The following is an 18,126-nucleotide window of genomic DNA, read 5'->3' as shown; positions in this document are numbered from 1 at the left end:
GTGGATAACAGACCATTGGACAATGATGCTGGAGAGGTAGTAATGGAAGACAAGGAAATAACAAACCAACTCAACAAGTGTTTTTGTGTCAGGCTTCACTGCGGAAGATACCGGTACTATAGCAGATACTCAAAAGGTAGCTTTGTGGTTAGCGCAATGCTATTACAGCAACCAGGAACGGGGTCCCATTCCCGCTGCTGTCTGTAAGGAGTTTGTATTTTCTCCCCGTGACTGGATTGGTTTCCTCTGTGTGCTCTGCTTACTCCCACATTCCAAAGGCATAGGGGCTAGTGGGTTAATTGGCCACATGGGTGCATTTGGGCAGCGCAGGCCTTTTACGGTGCTAAATCTCTTATTATTTTTTAAAATTTAAAAAATATAAGTAAAGTCTAGAAAGTAATTTGAGGCTTTACAAGGCATTGGTAGACTGCACTTGGAGTACTGAGAGCAGTTTTTGGCCCCTTATCTAAGCAGCAACCTGCTGGCATTGGAGAGGGTCCAGAGAAGGTTCATGAGAATGATGCTGGGAATGAATGGGTTAATGTATGAGGAGTGTTTGATGGCTCTGAAGTTTAGAAGAAGGAGGAGGAATTGTACTGATACCCATCAAATACTAAAACGTCCAAAGCAACACACACAAAATGCCAGAGGAAATCAGCAGATCAGACAGCATCTATGGAAATGAGTAAAAAGCTGAGAGCCTTCATCAGGACACCCCAGATAAAATGGACATGGAGAGGACCTTTCCTGTAGCGGAGCAGTCTAGGACCAGACAGCACAGCCCAAGAATAGAAGGACATCCCTTTACAAGAGAGATGAGAAGGAACTTCTTTAGCCAGAGGGTGGTGGATCTGTGGAATTCATTACCACAAACGACTGTGGAGACTAAGTCATTGGGTATATTTAAAGCTGAGTTTGATAGGTTCTTGTTTAGTAAGCGTGTCAATGGCTATGGGGAGAAGGCAGAAGGATGAGGTTGAGAGGGATAATAAATCAGCCATGCTGGAATGGGGATCATGCTCGATGGGCTCTTATACCTCGTGGTCTAAAATAATAGGAGAGGATCAACAAATCCATTTATTAACTGAATCCCAAAGACCTGAGCTTTCCAGTTAAGTGTCACAGTCCTCTCCCTAAACCTAGCACTCAAGATCGGCAGATAGCAGAGACCGGAAACAGAATGTAACATTTTGGCCAGTATATCTTGGCACCACAGTAGCCAGAGCATCTACTGACAGTCATCAGGAGAGCAATGAAAGAACTTAGCTTGTTGACAGGAGTACCAGATTGCAGATGGTGAGTAATTATTCCCAGTTGTGAAAACAGACCAAATACATTACTTTTTAATCATCAATAAGTTGGATACATACAATACTAACTGCCCTTTCAATTTTGTTGTGACATTGTCAACCTGCAGTACATCATCTCACCAGCTAACTGAGAAAGCTGTGCAATATTCAGAGAGACATCTGATCCTCTGTAGTCATTGGTATGATGTGTCTGTTGGACTTGGCTCTCATTTTTAAAAAAAAATTAACTCAGTCAAAGCCTGCTTCTCATTTAAATATTTCTGGACATCTGACACTAAACTCCGTACAGATGAGTGCACTCAGAAGAACAGATTAGAACAGCACTTCTTTTTCCAAATCCCTAACCACATTCAAAAATAATACTGGGCTCAGCAGCATTGAGTGTAGTTACATTTGGCCTCAACTCATATCCTTCCCTCAAAGGGCAAAGAAAACAGAGAAGTTCTGATTTCTGTATTTCATCATCACTTTCCATCAAAATATCTCAGTCTTTCACACACAATAAATTACCTACAAGTGCAGTCAAATACACCTGGAGCTCACATTTACCAGATTTCAGCATGGTTAATCTCATCTTTCTCTGATCTGTAAGTGTCACTTCTCATGATAGTTCTGTTCTTCTCTCAAGTACTGATCTGACTAGTCCGCTGCCATTAATCAGCCTATTCAACCACAGAAGATACCACTGCAGAAAATTAATTACCTTAATCCAAGTGATAGGCACTCAGAATAGGCAAGAAAAGCATTGCTCAAGTTCTGAAAGTAAATTTTCAAATTATATTTGATTATTTAATGATTTATACTCTTACAATACATACTTCACATAGTGCAAGCGTTTTTTGGAATAAAGTGTTAACTGTGTTTTTACCCAATGGGTTGAATTCAGTTTTGATGCACACGTGCTGTTAGTTTCTTTCACAATGTGTCAGTGATGAGTAAAACAAGGACGAGCTGCTTCGTGGGTGTTTGATCTCAATCAGATCACACAGTATATACTGTATGTGCAGTGATGAGATTTATGTCTGCACGTGTACTTGCAAGAAACACTTCCTGGGAAAGGCAGAATTTGTTGCTAATTCTGGGAGCATACTTACAAGCCACAATTAAGCAGAATGAAAAGACTAGCCTGTGAACTTTGGGGTCACCACTCGTAACTGTAATTGTCATTCCCTTCTTCCACTCCACTTTAAACTAAGTCTCTGACAAGTTTCCTTGGTGTTATTTTCACCCCTATTCGCTTACAGCTATGGGTGTAGGGCATATTCGAACTTCAACTTCTCCTGAATAATGGCAGCCTTGTAGGCAAGGGAATCATATCCACTGGATCCTCACCTTTCTCAAAGGTCTTTCACCACTAGGAAGATCTAAGGATCTAACTGGCCCAGGGACTGTGCCTAAAATGTCTTTGTGTTAGATTAGAACAAGCCTCCTCCTTTCAGTATATGTTACACAGCAAATAACATCCCAGGACTGGTCACTTAATCACATGGCTACTGGAACAAAAGGGTTGGAAAGAGGTTAGAAGTGCTGATGCCCAGTGCATTAGTCTTTAGAGGGATGGTTAGTTGGTAGCTTGCTTAGCAAACCAAACCTCTGCTGCCTGACATAAACAGATCTCAGTAGTGTTGATGGCTTTGGGAGAGTTGTTGCTGAATGTGGGGGAAAAGTGTTTATGAGTGTCGACATTTCGGGTCAAGACTTTTGCTCACGAGGTTGCCTGGCCTGCTGAGTTTCTCCAGCATTTTGTGTGTGTCACAGGTGAAATGTTGCCTCACCTGGAAGAACTGTCTGGGGGCCCTGAATGGAGGTGAGGGAGGAGGTGAATGGGCAGGTGTAGAGTTTCTGTCAGTTGCAGTTACACGTGCCAGGAGGAAGATTAGAGGGGAGGGACGAATAGACATGGAAATCACAGAGGGAATAATCCCTGTGGAATGTGGAGAGTAGGGGATGGTGAGGGGGTAAAGATGTATTTGGTGGCATGATCCCACTGAAGATGGTGGAGTTTGCAGAGAATGATGTTTAGGATGCACAGGCTCAAGGGGTGGTAGGTGACGATAAGAGGAATTCTATCCCTATTAACGCAGTAGGAAGATGGGGTGAGAGCGGATGTCCAGGAAATACAGGCAATGTGGGTGAAGGCAGCATCAATGGTGGAGGAAGAGGAACCCCATTTCTGGAAGGAAAGCCTCATCCTAGGAACAGATGCAGTAGAGAAAAAGGAACTGAGTTTTCAAGATAGTGAAAATATATTTCCCAGATATATCCTATTATATGATGAACTCCTAGGCCATCTTTCATTGCATGTTTAAATTAGTCATTATACTTCTAAATTCATTACAGTCTCAATCAACCGGCAATTCACACATCTCTATAATATTCCACATCTTAAACGTATACATATATTTTCTGTGCATTGTTGAATATTTGCTGTGACGTTGTTTAAGAGTTCTACAGTCATGGTGTGAGCTGGAAGAAATGTGAATTCAGCGTTTGTCCTGATGATCTGAGTCACTGGAGAGATGAATGAGTGACTTTCATCGCCCACACTATATTGCGCTGGGGAAGCAATGGTCAGCACTACAGGGAGAGCAGCAGTAATACTGCACCAAAACAATTGCAATCCGGAATATTCAAAAATGCAAAACTTTGGAATTTAAGGTACCATTTCATATTTCAAAACAGATAGGTGCAGCAAAATGCTTCTGTATTTATTGGAATCACTGAAAGTGGCTATTCAGCCATTCGTGTGCGTGCCAGCTCTCTAGTTCCATTCCCTCCTCCACCCACCACCCCCAGTCCCTTTAGCACTGCAAAATTTCAGCACCATATACCTGTATTTACACAATCGCCCCTTAAAAGCGACATTGAAATAAATCTAGCTCCACCAAATCTGCATTCCAACACTGTGTGCAAATGTTTTCCTGGTATCGCTATTAAATCTTTTCCCTTTCATTTCATTTCTGCTCTACCTCCAACTTTCTAATTGGGGATAAAGCTCTGATAGCTCCAGTGTGGCTCACTTGGCATCCACATCCTCACATTTTACACTCAAACAATAATCAGGAATGAACAGAATAACTATTGTTTTCTATCTAGTTGCTAAACACAACTTATCATTATTGACCATGGGAGATTACTGCGTACAATTTAACCGATCTATTTCCCTTCATCAGCAATGTGTGAAAACACTTCACTAATTGTGATGCTTGTGAGGTGTCCTGATGAACTAAAATGTGTTACAACGATGCATGATTTTTTTTTCCAGAAATTCAATGCAGAGTAAAGCTATCCCATTAAGCACTCTCAGATCAAGTAGAATTTGGATCAGTTGCTGTATAAAAGTTCTCATTATTCTCCATTCCAACAACTGCCTCAGTCTTAATTATTGAAAATACATTTCATCTGCTTCTTATAGCTATCATGATATGGTCTTAGATTCAGATTCCCAAGTGATTTAGAGCCCGCCTCATACAGAGAGATCATTAGTAACTGTATTGAGACTGCCAAAAGTTTAGATAATCAGATAAAATAAACTTTCATCCAGTGGTTAAGGCTGTTTAAATACTTGGATTGCAGATGTGAAAGAACCAACCATTCCAGGATCTAGATTCAGTTGTATATTTTGTACCCACACTAGTTCTCTCTCCCCCCTCCCCTCCTGAAAAAAAAATTGTTCAGCAGTTACTGGGTCTGAAGTGGCTGTCATTAATATGTGAACTTTGGCAGAGACTGCATGGCTCAAACTAATCCTATTCCTGAGGATCTACTGTTATTGTGTTAACTGGATAATAACCAATCTCAGAATTTAGAGTTAGATAAGGGATCAAACCTGGAAAATTTCTCATACACGCAGCTCATGTACACATCAAGGCCATTTACTGGCATGACATAGCTGAAGAGCCTTATGTGTAGTTTAAGAAATATTAAAGATAAAATATTCTGTTTATATTTAGTTCTTTTAATTAGGAAAATGCATTCTTGAAATTATCATCATTGTACATGAGTCCTGAAGTATTAGTTATTGAATTTTAGCCTCTGAGTGTTTGCCAGTGAGAAGTGATGTGTCCAATGGCTTTCAAAATTAGCTCATAAATAAAATTATTCCACCAGGACCAGAAAGGTATATTATTATCCAAAACATTTCTATAGCTCGAGTGCTGCATTTGTTAAATGCTTTGTTCACTGCTCTACTGCCATGGTGACTGGAATGTCATTCTTCTGTGTCAAATCTACTGAATCTGCTTGGCAGCAGCAGAAATTTGAAAATGACCCTGAGCTATGTGAATGAGATCATCCAATCATCTCAGGTCTCTTATCCTGTCCTTCATCTCAGCATCCTCCATTTCTTTTAAGATGTAACGGGACACATCTTTGGACAGGTTTTAGAATTATACAATCACAGAAACATTATTTCACTGAAAAGCCTTCTCCCCCCCCCCCAAGTGCACCCCAGTTCCATTGCACCCATTGGCAACTACAAAAACTTTATCCTCAGATTTCTCCTCTCTTGACTTTGGCAGATACACCAACAGGATTGTTGCCCAAAAACCTTGATTTACAAGAGTTGACAGACTTTAAAGATCAATGACATCACATGCAGGACATCAGCCGAATCCCCAGAGAAACAATTTATCTATCACAACTAGCTACTGAACAGCAGTCAGTAAAAGGAATAGTGCATAGCTTTCCCCTTCTTATAGCAGGGACACTGTTGGTTGGGCCTTCTTTGTCATCAGCTAGAATAGTGTTCCACCTGAGCCTGGTCCTTTATTTACACGTCTCAGCTAGACATTGTCCTTGCTAAATGAGATGCTATAAATTTCATAGCTATCACAGTAACCTCACCTGTAAACTTGTAAATCCAATTAAAAAGTGAACATCAACTGGACTCATTCCTCATCAAGGTATCTTCCATGTAAAGTAGGCTTAGACTTTAGTCAATATCCTCAGCAATACAGACAAAACTTCATTTGGGGCAAGAAAAAAAGCCAGTGCTGCTAAAAAGTAGACATGACCCAAAGAAGAATTTCAAAACAGTCACTGCTTAAAGTACTTGTAAATTCAAGCTGAGGTTTGCCATCTTTTCAAGAAGTGTGCCTTCAAGAATAACTTTATCAGTACAGAGAACATAGAAACCTACAGCACATTACAGGCCCTTTGGCACACAATGTTGTGCCATGTAACCTACGCTAGAAACTGCCTAGAATTTCCCTACTGCACAGCCCTCTGTTTTTCGAAGTTCCATGTACTAAGAGTCTCTTAAAAGGCCCTATTGTATCTGCCTCTACCACTGTCGTTGGCAGTGCATTCCACACACCCACCACTCTCTGTGTGAAACATTTATCTCTGACATCCCCCTTATACCTACTTCCAAGCACCTTAAAACTATGCCCCCTCGTGTTAGCCATTTCAGCCCTGGGAAAAAGTCTCTGGCCATCTACATGATCAATGCCTCTCATCATTGATCATAGTTAAGAAATATTGTATCCTTTCTCAGAATTATATGAAACAATAGGTTTATTAATGTCACAAGATAGGAAATCAGTTTAAATAATGAAAATAATCATTTTAAATGGGAGGTGCCCTATGTTTTGGTCAGAGAATGCATTTCAGAGGCAGTGCAGGGACTAGCAGGTTTTAGATTTGACCCCTACACTGTGGTGAACTAGCTGATCACGTTCTTCATCTCACCCCTGATCACTTTCTAGTCTGAAAGATGAAAGCAACTAGTCAGATGAAGGCAGGATTGGGCTCAGCAGTGAAATTTTCACAATTGTCTGAGCTCACACATGGAGAATGACCCTTTGCCCAAGATCCAGGATGGTGTTAGTTGGTCCCAAATCTGCATCCTTGCAGTAGCAATGACGTCAGAAAGGAAGAGGAGAAAATGGAGGAAAGAACATAACCACAAGTATGCTAAATGTAGAGACTGATACAAGTACGTTGTTCATTGAATTAAAGCAAAGATCTCTCCTGATGTAAACGAGAAACAGATGAAAATTACTTAGCATAGACAAGATCTGTCACTATGCTTTGGTCCAAAGGAAAAGCATTCAATGTCCTAATGCCTTTTTTTCTGACTTTTTTAATGTTCTTGTCTTTACCCTTTATATCCCTGTGTGATTTTGTACATCACCATACAAGAGATCGAACGACTTTTTATTATAGATCACAAATCAACATATAGTTTACACATTCAGTCCATTACATTATCTGAAGTGCATCGCTAAGTAGTAGTTTAATTCACCACTAACATTAAAAACAGGGAACAACATAAGGATTTAGATGCATTCATTAATACATAAGTACTGGCACAGCACTGCAGTCTAGTTTCTCAACCTATTCTCTTCAAGCACACTGAAAGCCCAAACCCCCTCTAAGCCTGCTTTCTCCGCCCACAAAAAAATTTCCTGTCAGAGACCCCACTGATCTGCATTAGAACTGGCGACGGCAGAAGGTTTCCTGCTGCCAGCACATGAAAGAAGCAATAACTTGAAAAGGGATCAGACTTACCGCTTCCACATACCAACAGGGATCCCCTCACTCATGCGTATCTAACTACCCAATGCTTTGGGTTGCAGCTGTAGTTCCATTACGCAGATAGGGTCATGATGCCAGCTCCTGGCAAGGAAATACTGGGGGATCTTTCCCTGCTGTGCTGCTGGGATTCTCGCTCTCTCTCTCTCTTCCAGTTCACTGCATTCTACAGCACAAGGCACGAACAGGAACAGCTCAGCAGCCTCGGCTCGGTATCACGTGACCACATGCAGCTAACCCACTCGCGCTTTCTCTCTCTCTCTCTCTCTCTCTCGAATAAGTATAGCATGTGACCCTCCCTCTAACATCATATGACGAGCAGCTCCAGCTGACAGAGAACAAGGAAAGAAAACATCTGATTGAAAATTGCTTACTTTCAGTCAGGATGCCTGGGAGAGCGACTTTCCTTGCCAAGTAAAACTGACACCTTCTTCCGCCTGTCTGAAAAACACTGGGAGGTGCCCAGCCAATGTCTCTAGAGCTTCAAACTTTACTGAACTCTCAACCTATCATGGTTTTCCAACTCACAGACCAGTTTCTCTGCAGACTTTCGGCATCAGTTCAATTCAGCAGGATAGTGAAAGGCAAAAATGGAAACTTTCTTATTTGAATGGAAACTTACTTTTCGCTATCTTCCTTGAAGGTATTAGCTCTTTCTGATCTGTATAATAGCACGGTATTCTTGTGGCATGCCGTGCAAATTGCACAGACCAGCAAGAACTGCAGACAGTACTTAAATTTGCATATGCTCAGAGAATAAACTCCAAGACATTGACTCATTCACTAAATGTCCTGTAACTCAACCTCTACTACATTACAGTGCATTCTAACAATAAAGGTTTACAGTGAGAATTGAAAAACGTGGACCACTTCCCTCCCAATATAATAAAATTCGCCATTGCCTTCGATGCACCAGCATAACTCAGAGTTGAATTTAAAAAGGGATATATGAAGGCCAAAACTTCAGACCTTAAACAAAACTTATGATATACCAGGCAACAATAATTACTGCTCTCCCATGTGATTTCGAAACGTCAGCTCCTTACAGCAAACACTTCAAGACACTGAAAAGGTACCATCAACTCTGGTTCCACAAAACCCTCCAAATCCACTCAAAGGAAAAGCAAACCAACATCAGTCTCCTCTCCCAGGCCGACGCACCAAGCAATAAGAAGCTAATTACACTTTATTGGTTTCATTGGGCAGTTCACATTATGTGCATGCTCTATCCTGAGCTCTGTCACTGGAACAGAATATCAGGTGGGCAGAGGAAGAAAATCCAAAGAAAACTCCTTGAAAAAATATCCAACATCTCCACTGACTCTCGAAAGTGTTGGCTCATGATTGCTCAAAGTGCAGAAACATTTGAATTGGTATTCAGGAACTGGAAAACAGAATTCAGAGCATACCGAAGCCATGCATGAGTAACAGAACTAGCATACCATCCCACAAGCTACCTAATCACTCAATCCATCAGGCACCTCCTAATCCATCTGTGGGAGACGCTGTAATTCCCACATTGACCTCACCAGCTACCTCAGAACCCACAGACCTGGAATGGAAGCAAGTCACCTTCAGTCACATGCCTACTGATTTTGCCCATTTCACCTGTGGTCAGAGTTTTTACAGAAAGCTTCAGTAAATTATCCAGTGGAAGCTAAGCTTTCTCTCGACATTCACACACTTTCTCCATGAATAATGACATGGAACAGTGTACCTTGCCTGGTTTGCCCTAATCTGGGTGCTCCACCCCAAGTACAGCACCATTTCTGCCACCTGAGATGTCCCAGAGAATGGAAATCAAGCCTGTAATCTCTCGATTTATGTATACTCCAAGACATCAGGGTAGCTGACAAAAATGAGTAGTCTGGCAGGTTCCATCGCTTTCAATGTTACAAACTGCACTCAAGGCTTAAACAAAGTAGTGCAGAGAAACAAAAATAAAAACAGGTCAAACTACACAGCAAAACAGATTCAAAAATGACCACAAACATGAGGAAATCTGCAGATGCTGGAAATTAAAGCAACACACACAAAATGCTGGTGGAACACAGCGGGCCAGACAGCATCCATAGGAAGAAGCACAGTTGACGTTTCAGGCCGAGACTCTTCGTCAGGACTAACTGAAAGAAGAAAAAAAAGAGAAAGAAAAAAGAAACGTCGACTGTGCTTCTTCCTATAGATGCTGTCTGGCCTGCTGCGTTCCACTAGCATTTTGTGTGTGTTGCTCAAAAATGACCAGCAGTGCACAGAAAAAAATTCCTCTGTTGGCCATTAATCACTGCTTGAGAATAGATCACTCACCAAACAATCAATATTATTCACCAGCTTGGCACATCTATATACAAAATTGAGGGAGGAAAGTGATCTAATTTAATTAATTTATCTAGAATAAAAATACATTCAGAATTTCTTTTGTATCATAACCTAAATTAAACATAAATTATACAGATGTTTTACCAGAAAGAGCACAATTAGAACAAAAAAAATGATAAGTCCATTTTTAGTGCAACATGATCAAAGTGCTCATGGTATTGCTGAACTGTTATGACCAGGACTGTGCCACTTGGTTCAAGACCAAATGGTTGAAGGGAAGTATCCGTTCTTGAACCTAGTGATGTGAGACTTCAAGCTCCTACCTGATGTAGCTGTGAAAAGATGGCATGGGCGAGATGGTGAGTGACTTTTATGATAGAGGTTGCCTTTTTGAGGCAATGTCCTCCTGACCACCAATGGTGGAGTAGAAATTGCCCATGATGTATTCGGCAGTTGGACATAATTCAATCAAATAAATGTGCAGATTTGTACAAATTGTTTGTTACTACCATCAGGAAAAATGTACCATTTAGTTTTTTTTTACTTATAATAATTTTTGCCTTTACACTGTAGTGCTGTGATGGATATTCACTTTCCAGGGCCCAGGAAGCTTCCTGTCAACCTCAGCTTTCTGGCACAGCAGCACAACCTTTTCAAAGGGTCAGAATTACTTTGACAAAATTAAACTACTAACCAGTATTCCTTGCTCAGTTTCTTGTTGTAAACACAAACCAGCTTTCATTTCTAAATGTATAGTAAGTTGCAAGTAATAATCAGTCCAAAGTTCAAAGGACGGCTTTGCAAGCAAACAGCGCTCTCCAAAGAGCACAAGCTGCTGGCCTACAGCTGCTCAAGAGATATGGTTTACTAAGTGAAGTGACTATGAGATGTTTTTATCTGCATCAGCAAACATAAGACAATGGGGTTACATTAATTGGTCTATATCAAAGCAGACAATACTGGGTAAGTTATTTAGTTTAAGAAAGTTTGTGGACCAGACTGATTTTGTCACTTAGCACATCAAACATGGTCACAGGTGTGTTCAATCAATAGTTTGGGATACTTGTGTACTCAGAGAGTTAATCCTCACAGCATTAATTTTGGGTGTCTGAGACCTATGCCCCAGAATTTTTAGACCATCTGTGCAAATTACTTTGTCCCAGCAAAGGTATCTGAAAAACATCACATATAAATAATGTCAACTAGTAGCAAAACAGTATAAACATTAGAAACCATCTGGGGATTGTTATGAAAGACCAGGTGACAGAAAGAAGAACTAGAATTCATTCCTCAACCTTTGGCTTCTGCAATGGACAGCTCGTTCACCTGTAACTCATTGGTCTGTTCTTTTAGTTTGTAAGAATTGTACTTCTGTTTCAAAATCCTTTGTAGTTAATAAATCTATTGGAATTCAGAAATCTTTTTATCAAATAAGAAACCATCTGTAAGTTTTAAATATGGATTAAAAAGTAAAATACACTATGTTTAAGCTACTTCATTAGCTGGAAGTATTCCCTCCTAGGTAGGAAGGGGGAATGCCCCACTCAAATAGTGAGTATTGGCAGCTAGACCTCACTGCAGAGACTAGACAGGGAAGTAAGCTAGTCTTTGAAGAGTAGGGTGATATAATATAACCTCCCTAAGTGAGGGCACACATATATTGGAGAGGGCTTAAAACTCTCCATTTGAGTTTAGGGCTTCATGGACAGTGAAGCACTTTTTAAAAAAGGAGGGAGAGAGAAACCAGGGAATTATAGACCGGTTAGCCTAACGTCGGTGGTGGGGAAACTGCTGGAGTCAGTTATCAAGGATGTGATAACAGCACATTTGGAAAGCGGTGAAATGATCGGACAAAGTCAGCATGGATTTGTGAAAGGAAAATCATGTCTGACGAATCTCATAGAATTTTTTGAGGATGTAACTAGTAGAGTGGATAGGGGAGAACCAGTGGATGTGGTATATTTGGATTTTCAGAAGGCTTTTGACAAGGTCCCACACGGGAGATTAGTGTGCAAACTTAAAGCACACGGTATTGGGGGTAAGGTATTGGTGTGGGTGGAGAGTTGGTTAGCAGACAGGAAGCAAAGAGTGGGAATAAACGGGACCTTTTCAGAATGGCAGGCGGTGACTAGTGGGGTACCGCAAGGCTCAGTGCTGGGACCCCAGTTGTTTACAATATATATTAATGACTTGGATGAGGGAATTAAATGCAGCATCTCCAAGTTTGCGGATGACACGAAGCTGGGTGGCAGTGTTAGCTGTGAGGAGGATGCTAAGAGGATGCAGGGTGACTTGGATAGCTTGGGTGAGTGGGCAAATTCATGGCAGATGCAATTTAATGTGGATAAATGTGAAGTTATCCACTTTGGTGGCAAAAATAGGAAAACAGATTATTATCTGAATGGTGGCCGATTAGGAAAAGGGGAGGTGCAACGTGACCTGGGTGTCATTATACACCAGTCATTGAAAGTGGGCATGCAGGTACAGCAGGCGGTGAAAAAGGCGAATGGTATGCTGGCATTTATAGCGAGAGAATTTGAGTACAGGAGCAGGGAGGTACTACTGCAGTTGTACAAGACCTTGGTGAGACCACACCTGGAGTATTGTGTGCAGTTTTGGTCCCCTAATCTGAGGAAAGACATCTTTGCCATGGAGGGAGTACAGAGAAGGTTCATCGGATTGATTCCTGGGATGGCAGGACTTTCATATGAAGAAGGACTGGATGAACTGGGCTTGTACTCGTTGGAATTTAGAAGATTGAGGGGGGATCTGATTGAAACGTATAAGATCCTAAAGGGATTGGACAGGCTAGATGCAGGAAGATTGTTCCCGATGTTGGGGAAGTCCAGAACGAGGGGTCACAGTTTGAGGATAGAGGGGAAGCCTTTTAGGACCGAGATTAGGAAAAACTTCTTCACACAGAGAGTGGTGAATCTGTGGAATTCTCTGCCACAGGAAACAGTTGAGGCCAGTTCATTGGCTATATTTAAGAGGGAGTTAGATATGGCCCTTGTGGCTACAGGGGTCAGGGGGTATGGAGGGAAGGCTGGGGCGCTGTTCTGAGTTGGATGATCAGCCATGATCATAATAAATGGCGGTGCAGGCTCGAAGGGCCGAATGGCCTACTCCTGCACCTATTTTCTATGTTTCTATGTTTCAGAAAATCTAGCTATGGATTGAGATTTCCCAAATGTTTTGTTGCAAAATACAAAACTGATCATTATATTTCCTTTATATTCTGATTATGGTGGTACACAAGTTTTATATATAGAGAAGCTGAAAAAAACTGCCATCCCTGTGTCTTTCCTACTTCCGACATTATCTCTAAGAATGCAAATTGGTTGAACTGGGCAGAGTTCGGCCTCTGACCCTCTCCATTCCATAAATTAATGTTGAAAGGAATGTGTACAAATAGAAAGATTAATATAATCTGGAGCTTTATTAGCAATGTATACATAAATTCAATAAATTCATATATTTCATCTGAAACAAGTTGAGTTTCTCTGAAGAATGCAGTTAAGTGAGCATCATGCTTTTAAATGCACTGACAGTGACATCAAACTAGTTCCCACACACAACTGGATAAAAAACTGCTCCTATCCAACATTACAGAACAACCGTTATCATAACTGATTTTAATTTAATTCCTTTGCAGTGTGCATAATTAGTTAATAATAATCCTTCATAGTAAAGGATCGAAGAGTTTGATTTCCAATCAATACACCAGAAGGGATTCTTCACCACAGACAGTAAAAAAATAAATTGCTTCATTCATCAAACAACATTAAGTTTGCTAATGTCAACCTGTTATGCCACTGGAATTAGCTTCAATCCCTCAGCTAAGGACAATAATAATCTGCCAAACTTCCTATTCCTTTAAAAACTGGGATGTTAATCATTAGGGTTAGCGGGCTTGGTTGTCCTGGAGAGTGACTGATCTCCATGCAGGGTGTTCAGATTCATACAGCCTAACCTTGGAACCAGATTGCAACAAAGAAAAAGCCTTCTGAAAAAGTGCAAAACTCTGAGGAGTCAGTTAACAAATGAATCTGGGTAACCAGAAATGGCAGCAGCAGTAAATCACTTGTAAATGTCAAAAACCCAATCAATAATAAAGTCAATTCATGGCCAACTATAAAATGCTAAGTCTCCTTCATTTGACTCACTGAGTACAACAAAATTCCAAGGTCATCTATAACTTTGTTTTTAAGGGGACTCGGTATCAGTGATGAAGAGGGAATGAGGAGCTTGCCAAGTGCCTATACTGTACTTGGGTTACCTCAAGACATTGACAAGGACCCTGAGAATCAGGATCAACCAGGTTTATTGCATATCATGTAGTTTGTTGTTTTGTTGCAGCAGTTCAGTGCAAGACATAAAAATTACCATAAGTTACGATAAATAAATAAACAAACAAACAAATAAATAATAGATTAATATTGTGAAAGAGGAATAGCAAGATAGCATATATGGGTTCACAGATCGTTCAGAAATCTGATGGTGGATTAGAGCTTCATTACCAGGTGGTATTCCAACCAGATGGAATGCTTTCTACTGTAAATCAGTAGGAATTTACCAGAATCTTGGGTGACATACCAGACCCTCTTAAACTCCTTTGGAAGTATAGTCACTGGCATACCTTGGTTATGATTTCTTCAAAGCGCTTAGCCCAGGATAGATCCTCAGAGAAGATGACACCCAGGAACTTGAAGCTGCTCTCCCCTTCCACTGCTGACCCATCGATGAGGACTGGAATGTGTTCTCCCAACTTCCCCAACCTGAAGTCCACAGTCAACTCTTTGCTCTTACTGACATTGAGTGTACGTTTATTGTTGTGACATTATTCAGCCAGCCGATCTATTTTGCTCCTGTATGCCTTCTCATCTCTATCTTGGATAATACCAGTGACAGTGGTGTCATCAGTGAATTTACGGTTGGTGTTTGAGCTGTTCCTAGTCACACAGTCATGAGTGCAGGGAGGACAGAGCAGCTGGTTAAGCACACATTCCTGAGGCAATTGTCAGCGAGGAGGAGACGTTATTACTGACCCACACTGGCTGTGGTTTCCTGATGAGGAAGTCAAGGATTCAGTTGCAGAGAGAGGTACAGAGGCCAGGTTCTGAAGCTTGTTGATTAGTACTGAGGGGATGATAGTGTTGAACACCGAGTTTAATCAATGGACAGCAGAATGACATATGATTTGCTGTTCTCCAGGTGGTCCAAAGCTGAGTGGAAAGAGGGATTGCATTTGCTGCAGACTTGGTGTGGTGGCAGGCATATTGCATTGGGTCCAGGCCCTTGGGCAGGCAGGAGTTAATTCTCACCATGACCAAACCTCCAAACCTGTTCATCACAGTAGGCACGAGGGCTATGGATCAATACTCATTGAGGCAGCTCACCCTGCTCTTCTTGGGCTAATTGGTCAGCACAGGTTTTCAGTACCCTGCCAAATACACCATTAGGGCCTGACACCTTGCAAGGATTCATCCTCTTGAAGCATATTCTGACATTAGCTTTCAAAACACTAATTCCAGAGTCACCAGATGCTGTGAGGATTCACACAAGTGTAGCTTTATTCTCTCTTTCAAAGTGTGCATAAAAGGTGTTCAGTTCATTAGGGAGTGAAGCATCAGTACTATTTAAGCTGGTAGGTTTCACCTTATAGGAAGTAATGGCATGCACCCCCTGCCACAGCTGTCATGTCTCTCTACTGTTACATGGAATTGCCTTTTCACCTTCCATTGGCCATGTCTGGACTACTTATAGGGTTCTGGATCACCGGTCTTGAACTCTCACAGGTCTAGTCCTCTGCAGACAGGATCTTCTGGTTTATTACTGTTTACTGGCTTAAATATTAGCTTTATTTGTCACATGTACATTGAAACGGCAAAATATTTGTTATTTTGCATCAAACCAAATCAGTGAGGACACTTGGAGGTTGGAGGCAACCTGCATATTACCACGCTTCCGGTGCAAAACAGCATGCCCTCAACTTACTAACCCGAACCATATGTCTTGGGTGTGGGAGGAAGCAGGAGCACCCAGAGGAAACCTACACAGTCACGGGGAGAACGTACAAATTCCATACTGACAGTGGTGGGAAATTGAACACCAATCAGTGATCACTGCCGCCATAAAGCAATTGTGCCAACCGTACTGTGGTTTGGGTGTGTTCAGCATGATCTCATAGGAAAACACTCACCCACACAGGTCTTGATGAAGCTGGCAACAACTGTGGCATAGTCATTCAAATCCAAAGATGAATCACCGAATATGATTCAGTTCACCAATTCAAATTGGCTCTGTAAGTGTTCTCTGCCTCCCTTGACCATACCTTCACATTCCTCACCACTGGTGCTGCGGAACACCGTCTCTGTCCATTTGCCCGGAGCAGAGGTACAGCCAGATGCTAAAACGCGGGCGTAAGATAGTATAACAAGTGTTCTTGGGTGGTGTAATAGCGACCAAGTGTGTTGGCTCTTCTAATTCCACAGTGACGTGTTGGTAATAGATGTTCAGAGACTTCTTCAAGCTGGCCTGGTTGAAATCCCCGCAATGATTAGGAAGGCATCAGGGTACACTGTCTCATTACCATTGATCACAGTGTTCAGCTCCTCCAGTGCCAGTGGTGAAAAGTACACTGCAACCAGGATGACGTATCAAAAACAAAAGGACATAGGTTAACTGTGGGAGAAAGCAGTTCTCAAGGCAGTCTGAGGGGGACAGAGTTTCATATAAATAATGGCTACTTCCTGTGGCCTGAAAATGGCTGCCACAGGAAGTAGCGTCACCAGATAAAATCATTACATTTATGAGGCATTTAAATCAGCACTTAATTAGGCAAGCCATAGAATGATGCAAACTTAACGATGGCAAACTGCAATTATTGTGGATGGACAAAAACGTTGCCATGGATGCAATGGGCTGAAGGCCCCGTTTCTACACTGGTGACTCTATGCAGCTAAAATTATAAATACCCAGACAATAGATGTCTTTGCCCTTTTAGGTAGCACGGGTCAAGGATTCTCCATGTAATCATGACAAATAACCTTTCATAGGATCTGGTTGCCTCACTATATGAAGGACGTGGAAGCATTGGAAAGGGTACAGAGGAGATTTACCAGGATGCTGCCTGGTTTAGAGAGTATGGATTATGATCAGAAATTAAGGGAGCTAGGGCTTTACTCTTTGGAGAGAAGGAGGATGAGAGGAGACATGATAGAGGTGTACAAGATAATAAGAGGAATAGATAGAGTGGATAGCCAGCACCTCTTCCCCAGGGCACCACTGCTCAATACAAGAGGACATGGCTTTAAGTTAAGGGGTGGGAAGTTCAAGGGGGATATTAGAGGAAGGTTTTTTACTCAGAGAGTGGTTGGTGCGTGGAATGCACTGCCTGAGTCAGTGGTGGAGGCAGATACACTAGTGAAGTTTAAGAGACTACTAGACAGGTATATGGAGGAATTTAAGGTGGAGGCTTATATGGGAGGCAGGGTTTGAGGGTCGGCACAACATTGTGGGCCGAAGGGCCTGTACTGTGCTGTACTATTCTATGGTCTATGTTCTATAGTTGTTTGCTCCAAGATGGAAAACGATAGAGCTTGCAGGCACTGAACATTGGGCTGCAGTGAAAACTCTTTGTGGTTTATGGATTAACCTGTGGAGTGGACCACTTCAGCCTGAGTGAGGCCGAGCAGTGCTCCAGGCTATAGAATACAAGCAATTAGATATTATTCAAAATTACCTTTGAAGAACATTATGGTCAACTACAGTAGTTAAGTGATGGCTGAGGTTACCTTCGGTCAGTTGGGAGAAAAGGGCAAATGGTAATGTTGTTGAGTGTCAAAGGGGAAATGGAGTGAATTCAACTTAAAGCAAATAGTTATTGTCAGGCACTTAACATGGGAAGATGGAGCCTTCTTGTTAAGAAGGTGAAAAGTCACTTGGTGGAAAGAGAATGTTG

At 41.6% G+C, this 18,126-nt stretch overlaps 1 protein-coding gene across 8 annotated transcripts in view; it reads right to left on the bottom strand.

Annotated features, from left to right (window-relative positions):
- Window positions 1-14,820, bottom strand: part of rab3il1 (RAB3A interacting protein (rabin3)-like 1) — a 68,227-nt gene extending 53,407 nt beyond the window's left edge. For 3 of the 8 annotated variants that reach the window (XM_072272385.1, XM_072272387.1, XM_072272384.1), the window contains exon 1: window positions 7,824-8,092. Coding sequence is in view for 2 of the 8 variants with exons in the window: in XM_072272383.1 (XP_072128484.1) it covers window positions 7,824-7,858 (35 nt within the window). In the remaining 6 variants the exon portion in view is untranslated. Of the gene's footprint in view, window positions 1-7,823; window positions 8,095-8,221; window positions 8,282-14,802 lie in introns of those variants that run through there. The other 5 variants (XM_072272389.1, XM_072272386.1, XM_072272388.1 and 2 more) reach the window with 5 other exon arrangements.
- Window positions 14,821-18,126: the final 3,306 nt, after the last annotated feature.

The sequence above is a fragment of the Mobula birostris genome, chromosome 11 (assembly GCF_030028105.1).
Source record: "Mobula birostris isolate sMobBir1 chromosome 11, sMobBir1.hap1, whole genome shotgun sequence".
Classification (NCBI taxonomy): Eukaryota; Metazoa; Chordata; class Chondrichthyes; order Myliobatiformes; family Myliobatidae; genus Mobula; species Mobula birostris.
Note: the sequence above shows the minus strand (reverse complement) of the source record. Positions and strands in the feature narration are given on the sequence as shown.